At 34.0% G+C, this 10,326-nt stretch overlaps 1 protein-coding gene and 1 pseudogene across 20 annotated transcripts in view; both read left to right on the forward strand.

Moving 5' to 3' along the window:
• The window catches only part of MIA2 (MIA SH3 domain ER export factor 2), a 131,305-nt gene that overhangs the window by 101,176 nt on the left and 19,803 nt on the right, over nucleotides 1–10,326 (forward strand). For 16 of the 20 annotated variants that reach the window (XM_078150336.1, XM_020991337.2, XM_020991336.2 and 13 more), the window contains 4 exons: nucleotides 2,044–2,111; nucleotides 3,733–3,815; nucleotides 5,556–5,684; nucleotides 9,935–10,078. In XM_078150336.1, coding sequence (XP_078006462.1) covers nucleotides 2,044–2,111; nucleotides 3,733–3,815; nucleotides 5,556–5,684; nucleotides 9,935–10,078 — 424 coding nt within the window. The remainder of the gene's footprint in view (nucleotides 1–2,043; nucleotides 2,112–3,732; nucleotides 3,816–5,555; nucleotides 5,685–9,934; nucleotides 10,079–10,326) is intronic. The other 4 variants (XM_078150334.1, XM_078150335.1, XM_078150344.1 and 1 more) reach the window with 1 other exon arrangement.
• LOC144455456 (cell division cycle-associated protein 4-like) lies at nucleotides 2,173–3,259 on the forward strand (annotated as a pseudogene).

A 10,326-nucleotide genomic window follows, 5' to 3' on the forward strand; every position in this document is an offset into this window, starting at 1 on the left:
GCAGAGGGAGAGGTGGGATGATGATAGATTGTGGTCATGTAAGGGAATCTCAGAATTCATGAACATGGAAGTTTTGCAGTTGTGGGTGATGGCAGGATTAAGGGTATGACCATCTTTTTGTGTAGAGGTGAGGTAGGGAAGTAGGTCAGGGAAATGAGCAAGTTGATTAATATGTACATGGAAATGAAGACTTCGTGGTAGAGGGTATGTGACTGTTCACTTATGGCTGCCATTGAATGAGGATTCCTGTGGTGGTGGAAGGGTGGATTAGGTGTTCCCTAGGCTCTTTTCCTACACTTCACATTCTGTGCTGCCATATAACAAGGGCTAGACTAATCAATGAAACCTTTCTAGAGACAGTAAGATGTGATCGTTACTCCTTGCCACTTTCTAGCTACATATGTTAATGAACTTTTTAAAAAGAAAATAATTTCCTTGTGAATAGTTTAGTTTTGTCAACTTATAAAATTTCAAAAATTATAGAACGTTGATATTAAATGTATAGAAAATAAATGCCATTTATTTGAGAAGAACAATGAAGTAAGCTTTTTTGTACTTGTGTCTCTGTGCCCAGGGTTTGTACCTCCATGAGATTACTGCCAAGATTCTATGGAATGCAATATTCATTACACTCCATATTTTATATAAGCTTAAGTCTTAATTTCTCATAAAGTCCGTGACTTTTTATGTCTGACTTACGATTTCATTTTGTTGATAATTTACAACTGAACATACTTTAAGGATATACATTAAAAAAACCAAAAAAAATATATAAATTAATCCATTTATTCAACAAACATTTATTAAGTGCTTATTGTTTACAAGGCATTGTGCCCTTAGAAACTGAAGGTACATAAGCAAGAGGGATGATTGATGGACCAAGAAAGTCTTAAAAAAGACAGGAGTACATATGATGCATGCTATAAGCAGTGAGAGAGAAGGGGTAGTAGCCTTAGCAAATAGGAAAGGACTAACTCTTTTGGGTCTGGAGAGGAGGAAAATAAAATAGGTGAGGACACTGAGAAGTTTATGGACACAGAGGAATGTTGGCGGAATTCATATTTGATGGTTTCCATTGTGTCCTAATCAAAAGCATAACTGGTTATAGAATTTTTATTCTGATTTAATTTAAATATACAATATCACAATATAACAGTAAACAATAATATTAAATATAACAGTATACCCATCTTATTGCTTCATAGTATTAATGACATTCATTAACTTTTTTCATTCTTTACTTTTTTAGAAGTGAAAATTTGGTTATATGATTATATAATGAAAATATTTTATAAATGGAGGCAATTATAGATAGTACATTTTTTTTTGAGGCAGTGGGGGTTAAGTGACTTGCCCAGAGTTACACAGCTAGCTAGTAAGTATGTGAGGCCAGATTTGAACTCAGATTTGAACTCCTGACTCCAGGGTACATGCTGTATCCACTGCATCACATAGCTGCCCCCGATAGTACAATTTTAAACTAAACTTTTATACTCACTTTTAAAAAAAATTTTTTTATACTCACTTTTTAAAAAAGAGGTACCTGTGCATGATGTAAGCACATGTGATGTTAATTCTGACTTCATGGAGCAGCTAGATAGCGCAGTGGATAGAGCTCTGGCCTTGGAGTCAGGAGGATCTGAGTTCAAATCTGGCCTCAGACACTTGACATTGCCTAGCCCAAAAAAAGAAAAAAAAGGAATGTAATTCTGCCTTCATCATGAAATATGTGACTATATTGTATTTTTTACAATTAAATATAACAATAATAATAGCATATTTATGTTGAACTTTAAAGTGTACAAAGTGTTTTACATACAGTATTGCATTTGAGCCTTATGACAGTCCTGTGAGATAGATACTGCAGGTTTTATTACCTCCATTTTACAGATGAGGCCCCCGAGAGATTAAGTGTTTGGCCATCATTACATAGCTAGTAAGCACCAGAAGGAGGAAGTGAACCTAGGTCTCCCTGTTTCCAAGTTCGACACTCTCTGCAATACATTTAATGTGTTTATATAAATTATTTTTTCTTTTCACAAGTTGTCAGCCCGGGCTGCTGAAAGACACCTCAGTGACTTAAAAAAAGAAAATGCACATAACAGACAAAAGTAAGTAGTTTTCTTGCTAGTTTTTTTTTGTTAGTAACACCTAACTTTGTGTCACTTCAAAATGACAAAACTAAAAGTTATCAAGCAACAGCTGAGCCTTAAACTTGGGGCATGTGTTTATGTGTGTGTGCATGCACACGCGCATGTGCACATGTGCACACATGCACACATGCAGGCTTTAGTTGCCATAATACGCAGGGGTGTGTATGTGGGTGGGTGTGTATGTAGGCATATATACACACATGCATATAGGTGTATTCATATATATGCACATGTGTGCATGTGTCTATATTTTGTTTGAAATCATAGTAAGGGGGAGCATTGTGAGGAGTCAGCTAGAGTAGGTTTTGGAGCTCAAGCTGTGAGTAGACTGGGGCCCTTGAATTAGAGCCCAAAGCCAGAACAGCAGCTGAGGCAGCTACAGGACCCAATGTTTGCAAAAAGAATAGAGAAAATGTTTTGATGGTGAAGAAGATATTGAAGGAACCCTGGCTGGTTTTAAGTCTGTTCCCTCATATAATCTTCAGCGGCAATCACTTTTAGACACGTCTCTGGTAAAGCTTCAGTTGTGCCATATGCTTGTTGAACCTAATCTGTGTCGATCGGTTCTTATAGCAAACACTGTAAGGCAGGTTCAAGAAGAAATGACCCAGGATGGAACTTGGCAAGTGATAAATGCTCAGAATATGGGACAGGCATGCCTTGACTGCCTACTATGATCAGATAGCTTTTGTCATTCAGCCAAAGAACATGGTGAATGGAAATTCATTCCAGGTTATAGTAGTTTCTCAAAAGATTTTGAAGACATCCAGTCCCAAGATATTATTTCTGACCTGTACATGGTTACATCAGTACAAGCCCCAAGAAACCCTCAAAGTAATGTTTGGGAAATGGAGAACCCTCCAGAAGACAGGGGAAACTTTCAGAATTGGAGAACAAAAATCCCAGTTCCATATAATACTTATTTTCAGATATTGACTATTCTTATTATGATCTTGGTAAAATATTAACAGGAATGATGAGCATCACAAAAATAGGACATTGTGGCCTTGAAAAAGCTTTTCATCTCAACCACAAATTCTAATTCAAATTGTAAATCTGATATAAATGAGCTTGACTATAATGTGGAAATCCTTGTTGAACCTTGAAATGTTTAAATGCATGATTCTTTGTGAAGAAATCAAGAACATTTGAATGTGGGATTAGACATTGACAGAATTGGTTTCTAGTCCTAGTTTTGCCTAGTTTTGTGGTCCACATCAAATCAGTTCCTTTCCCTGCGTTTCACTTTTCTCCTTTGTAAAGTGAATTCTTGCTTTGGATGTCTTACAAGATTTCTTTCACCTTGAAAATCAGACCACATTTATGGCTGATGCTAATTACAGTAGACCTGAATCTGCCTGGTTTTCTTCCTCCACCCTGAAAGTGGAAGAAAGAAGTACAAGGCAGGGAAAGGGAACAGCACATGGTATCCAGAGTTACTTCAGAGGAGCTGTTCCTTCCCTAAAGTGCTGTGATTGTGTAAGGGAAAGATTAAGTACTGGGTAGTGGCATTTGTCTTGTAATTATGGGTGTTCTCAGTTTAATGGATAACTAAGAGATGTTTCTTCTTTCTTTGCAGGTTAACTGAAATAGAATTTAAATGTGACCTCTTAGAAAAAGATCCTTATGCCCTTGATGTTCCAAATAGATCCTTTGGCAGAGGTACTGCTTTTTTCCTTCACTTTTCAACATATTTTACTTTGTAAAGTTAATTGGATAATATTAGCATAAATATGATATAGTTATTCATAAAGGCTATAAATTCAAGAGCCAGGGTTCTAGTCTTAGCACTCTTATTATCTCTGTATATGAGTCTTTAGGCATAGTTTCACCATCCATAATAATAGTATTTGCTCTCTGAATCTCAAAGGGATTTTGCAAGACGATGTAATTTTATGCCGTAAGCTCCTGGAAAGCAATTGAAAGTATTGAAAAGACATATCATTATGACTAATTATTTATTAAGTCTGTTTTGGAATGTTTTTATTTCTGGGAATGATGGCAGTTTAGGAATTCATTTTATAATTGTGTTCATTATGTATTGCTCTCTTATTTATCCAGTGTATATTATTTCTTGTGGTAGATTATATAATCTCAAACTATTCTAAATCATGTCTTCCAAATAATTTTTGTTGAATTAAAATTATTAATGCCCAAGAAAATGAAAAGAAACCTATTTCATATAGGCTAAACTTCATTTTAACAAACTTGAAAATACATCGAAATCTAAATTTCATTAAAATAGAAGTATATTGTTATAGTATTTAGTAAGATTACATTGCACTGTTGTTGTTTGTTAGTATTTGTTGATATAATACATTAGGATTACCCCATATTTGCAAACAAATTCCTAGCTTGGCAGTGAAAGGTGTTTTTAAAAAGGGAGAATGCTTTGCTTCTAAAGCAGTGGTCCTTAAGAGGGTAAATAACTGCTTTGCCCTTCTGCTTTTAACTGCATTTGAATATAATATGAGATATTGCTAATGCAATTTGATGTGCTTTTTAAACTGTGGTATTGGTGATGTTTTAGAGTCTGGTTGTTTTTCCCTTTTTCTTTTTGTTAAAAAATAATTCCAAGAGGCAGTAGGATTTATAAACTTGGCTAGTTACCATCAGCTAAAGCTAACTGCAAGTTATTTTATGAATTACCAGCTAAACTGGTAAGGATAATATTAGGAGTCAATATTAGGATTTTGTTTGCAAAGTGCTTTATAAACCTTGTCACATATGAACCCTTAAAAACCTTTTGAGGTGGGTCATAAAAATATTATCCCCAATTTTCAGATGAAAAAAGCTGAGGCTCAGAGAAGTTTAATGACTTGCTCATTTTGTTACACAAGTAGTATCAAAGGTGGGATTTGAACCTAGGTCTTCCTTTCTCCCAGTCAATGCTCTGTCACCAGGCTACGTAATGCAGAATAGGTCCTGGGGCTTCAGTTAATGCATTGCCCTACAAAACCTGAAATCTCCCTAAAACAGATTATAGCTTTTCATAGCTTGTCTCTTCTACAGAACTGCGCCCTCTTATTTTACAGTTTCCACTAGTTGGAGCTACACCAACAGCCAAGAAACAAGGTCATTAAATTTTATTTTAATAAAACTCTAAAACATCACTAATACCCTATTGAACAGGTATTCAAATAATTTTACATAAAATGACAATACCTATTAAATAGATTCATCGTTAAATGGACAGGAATATGAGAATACCTTTTGTACGTGGGATTTTTCATTCAAAATAATTCTGTCCATATTAGCAAAGTGGTGCCCTTATAGTGGGACATGAAAATATTCTTATGATATGAATAAATGTTTTAAATGGTACTCATTAACATGAGATTCTACCTGTATCCAGTGTAGTTGCTGAAATTGAATTTAAGTATGTTGTTTTAATTATTCCAGAGCATTCCCCATATGGACCCTCACCAATGGGTCGGCCTTCACCAGAAATGAGAGCTTTTCTCTCCCCTCCAACTCTGTTGGAGGGTCCACTCAGACTTTCACCTTTGCTTCCAGGGGGAGGAGGAAGAGGTATATTGCTTAAACATCTTTGTTACTCTGGATTTTTCCATTCCTTTCTTTATTTCAACTTATCTGAAAAATGAATTGTAATACAAATATTTGGAAAGTACAGGCAGTTCTATAATTTACAGTGGGTTATATTCCTGGGGAAAGGGCCATTAAGTCTGACTGACGTGAGTGGAATCTTATTTTCCCGTAAAAACAAGGTTATATGAAAAGGCCATACTCCTGATCAAGCAAAACTATTCTTAGCCATATTTTTTAACCGCAATTTAGTCAGTTATAAATTCTGCATGCTCTATGCTAGTATAAAGCATTCTAGAATATAATAAAACAGGGAAACACAAATTTGTTTTTTAATATATCATAGTCTAATACATAGAGTCCTTACCCTCTTCATAATTATTGCTTTATTTTTATTGTCAACAAACGAGATGAGAGTAAACCTTCATTAGGATCAGGGAAGTCGAAAGGCTTTCCTTGAAGAGATTTTTGACAGGTATCTTTAAGGAGTGTTTAGGGATGATTTAAAGCCATTTGATTGTTTCATAAAGAACTGATCCAAGTATGTGTCTTTGGGTCCCCTGTGATAAGCATAAGTGTTAGAAAATAAACTGTGGTTTGGTTGTGGGGTTTTTAATTTTCTTTTGTTTTGCTTTTTGTTTTTTTGATGTATGTGTGCCTTGAAAACATCTGCTTTCTTGAATTGTCATGCCATCAACACTAATAGCTTTATTTTGTACCCTGATATTGCACAGTGCATACATGCCTTTAAAATGCATCAAAATAACCTTACTTGGTCTGTGCAGGGGATAGGGAGGGACTATCTGAGTCTCCTAGGCTGAAACTGGTAGACCAGGGAGTATTTTTAAATGGAGACTATCAGAAGGCAGACTGCCAATGGGATATGTTACTTTGTCTAGTGTAAGTACTGTACGTATTAACATGGGTACAATTGGTTGAATGCCATGAATGCATATCACTGGAAGTTGACTGACTGTAAATTGTGGACTGCCTGTAATCAACTGAATATTTAGAATGAAAAAATCAATAAGTACCTTTGATTTCTCTCCTCCTTAAATAGCTTTTATGATACAAATTCTAAAGATTACCTGTATGACTTTTTATTATTAGGTGTTATAATAAGCACAAAAATTATAGGTAAGATTGAAAAGGACTAAAGCCCATTCTTTTTTGGTTCTTATCAATTTACCTTTAAAATACTTCTAAACATGGCATTTCTATTCTTGGTTTCCATCTAAAGAACTAATAAAGTATCTTCCCTTTTACTTTCTCTTATTACCTATTTCATTTTTGTCCTTTTTTTGTTTGTTTTGATGAAGGTAAGGATTTGGGACATGCATTTTAACAAGGATAGGATTTATTTAACTCCTGGCATATAGTAGTCACTTAATACTTGATTGCTGTAGAAGTATTTGCTTGTGTATTTAGTAATCTTTTCTTATATATAAGTAGCTAAATTAATATTTAAGCAACATTTTCAGCTTTTTAGTTTTAACTTTTTAAAGACTTAACTAGTTAATTCTAAACTACTAACAGAAGAGAATTGGAACAAATCAATGAATGAGACATGCAACAAAAATTTAAAAATCAGTATATCATAAAAAAAAAAATCTGAAAATCTAAGAGGAGATAAAATACAAAAAAAAAAATACCCCAGTAGCTAATACAATAAGAAAAAAAAATTCACAACTGAAGACAGAATAAAGGAAATTATTAGAAATTATTTTGTTCATCTACATGCCAATAAAACTTATAAAATAAATAGATGAATAGTTACAAAAATATAAAATGCCCATATTAAGAGAAGAAGAAATAGAGGATTCAAGTAATCCAGTTTCAGAAAAAGAAAGTAAACAACCCCAAAGGGAAAAAAAAAACCCTAAAGCCCAGATGGATTTACAAGTAAATTCTATCAAACATTCAAAGAACCATTAATTATAATATTACATAAATTGTTTACAAAATGAAGGAAAGAAAGGATGCCATCAGCTTCCTTCTTTGAGACAAATATGATCCTGATACCTAAACTAAGGAGAAAAAACTATAGGCTAATGTGTCTAGTGAATATTAGTGTAAAAATATTGAATATATATTAGTGAAGAGATTATAAAAACATTTAAAAGATTATATATTATGACCAAGTTGGATTTATACCAGGAATACATACCAGATTGGTTCAATATTAGAAAAACTATGAATATAATAAAGCATATTATTAAAAAACAAAAATATTTATGTGATTTATATTTATATGATTTATATATAGATTCACGGAAGGCTTTGATAAAATACAGTTCTCATTTCTCTTTTTAATTTTTTAACAAACAAGAAACAAAACTAATATTTCCATGTACATTATAGAACAGAAGGAGGGGAGTGTATATGAAGTTGAATCTCTACTTTGAAGATTTTACTTTTCTTTCTAAGTTTATACTGCATTCAACATGTAATTTTCAAAACTGTCCTACTTGTCTGGAATTCTTTGTGGCTCCCCTTCTTTTCTCACTTTTTAAAAAAAATTCTGTCTCTAGCTCCCTGTTCCTCTCCCCTACCTTGACCTCACCTCCATCCCTACCAGTTGGAACAGACATGCATAGTCAAGCACAATAAATTCCCACATTGGTCTTAGCCAAAAATAGCTGTCTTATTCTGCATCTTGAGTATATCACCTCCCTCTCTGTCAGGACTACTTCTGATGTGCAGTAGTTGCTGGAAATGTTCAATAACAACTCTCTGGGAAATGTACGTGGGTTAACACTTTTAAGTGTAATCTGCATTATTAACCTTTTTTCCGTCACTTTTTAAAGTCTACACAGTCAACTAAACAATAAATCAAACCCTGATTTGTAGGGCTTGCAATTTCTGAGGTGTAAATACTCATATTGAAAATTGAACAATTGGTTCTCTTGGCCTGAGCCAATCTAGCACATCTCTGGCAGCACAACTTCATCATTAATACTCTAGAATGGAGGGTGGTAATAACATTAATTACAATTCTTAACTCTTTCAAAGTTGTTTTTCTTTATGTTGTTATTGTTGTAGAAATTGTTCTCTTAGTTTCACTTCACTGTGTATCAGTTTATGAAAATCTCCCCAGGTTTCTCTAAACTCACCTTTTTCATCATTTCTTAAGGTAAAATAATACTGTGTTGCATTCACATGCCATAATTTATTCAACCATTCCTCAATTGGTGCTCTCTTCCCCACCGCCTTTCCCACTCCTCCCTTGGAACTTCAGTGGGACAGTGAACTCTAATACCTTAGTCTGAGAAAGTTCCCTGGGTCACTAAGAATTAACTGCCTTGCCCAGCTAGTATGAATCAGAAGCAGGAGCTAGGTCTTCTTGATTTCTTGACCCTCTAGCTACTATACTATCCTACCACTCAGCATTTGTGTTAGAATGTAAAACATTTCATTTGAATTTTTTCCTATAGACTTGGAGATTAAATAGATTAAGTTTTTACCAAAATATTTGATTTATGCTTTTATAAGCATACCAAAAGAGCATTAACCTGTTTATAATAGTTAGTGTAGGAAGTACTACCTTTATTCCAGCAGTGCTGCCTTTGAGTGAAATGTTTTCTCTTAAATGTCCTCCAGTTGTTGAGGGTAGATTTGATTTTTGGAAACAACCAAAAGTCATTTGGAATCAAGCCTGGCGAATAAGGTGGGTGTTACAGCTTGGTAATGTATTTTGTGGGGAGGGAAGAGAAAAATATATGACTAACTATAAAGAGATGAATTTTGATCCTGCGCTTCTGTGATTTTCTTGTGTGGCATACACGGCTCCTCTTACAGAGGAATTCCAAAAATATTTTAAGCAATGACAGCATTAACTTATAGAGTATGTTGTGTAGCCTCCCAAGGTTGGCAAACTTTTCAAAACTGATCTCACTACTTTTATATTCATATCTTAGAGAATATTTTATTTTTATAGAAACCTTTACTTTGCAATTTCATTTTTAACCTTTCAGATTGTTTTATAATTTGAATACGTTCATTGATTTTGCTTAAGTAGCCTTAAAAAAGTAATAGCACAAAACAACACCCTGAAAATTAGTTTATAGACACAAGTTTCTGTACTTTGTAAATTTTTTTCCTAGTTGTCCTAACAACTCAAAATTCATTTATTTATTTATTTAGTATACCCTTCTAGTGAAGTCCACTGTTTAAATTCAATGGAATTAATTCTTTGTGTTTACATAAAATATTATTTCATTTATTTGTCTGTTTAGGTTCAAGAGGACCAGGGCATCCTCTGGAATATCAGAATGCAAGTGAGCGAGGAGAATTATCTGATCCCCACAGAGCACCTTCAGACACTGAATCTCTGTCACCTTCATGGGATAGAGATCGTAGAATGATTATTCCTCATTCAGGTATGTAAAGTTGGCCAACTGAGAGTCTAAGAAGCAATCAGCGTGGACTCTATACCTCATTAGAAGGTACTGGTACAAAGGGGAGGAAAAAACCAATAAAGCCAGATAAATTGTGATTGTTCACATGACATTAGTATCCTTTACTTAACCAAAAGGTTTAAAACATTATTCTTTGAAATAGTTGAGTTCCTGTGGTTTATTTGAGGTTACTATATTCTGTAGTGTAAAGAACACTATGGGGAGTCAAG

The sequence above is a fragment of the Phascolarctos cinereus genome, unplaced genomic scaffold (genome assembly GCF_003287225.1).
Source record: "Phascolarctos cinereus isolate Bilbo 61053 unplaced genomic scaffold, phaCin_HiC Scaffold_2;HRSCAF=192, whole genome shotgun sequence".
In the NCBI taxonomy this organism is placed as follows: Eukaryota; Metazoa; Chordata; class Mammalia; order Diprotodontia; family Phascolarctidae; genus Phascolarctos; species Phascolarctos cinereus.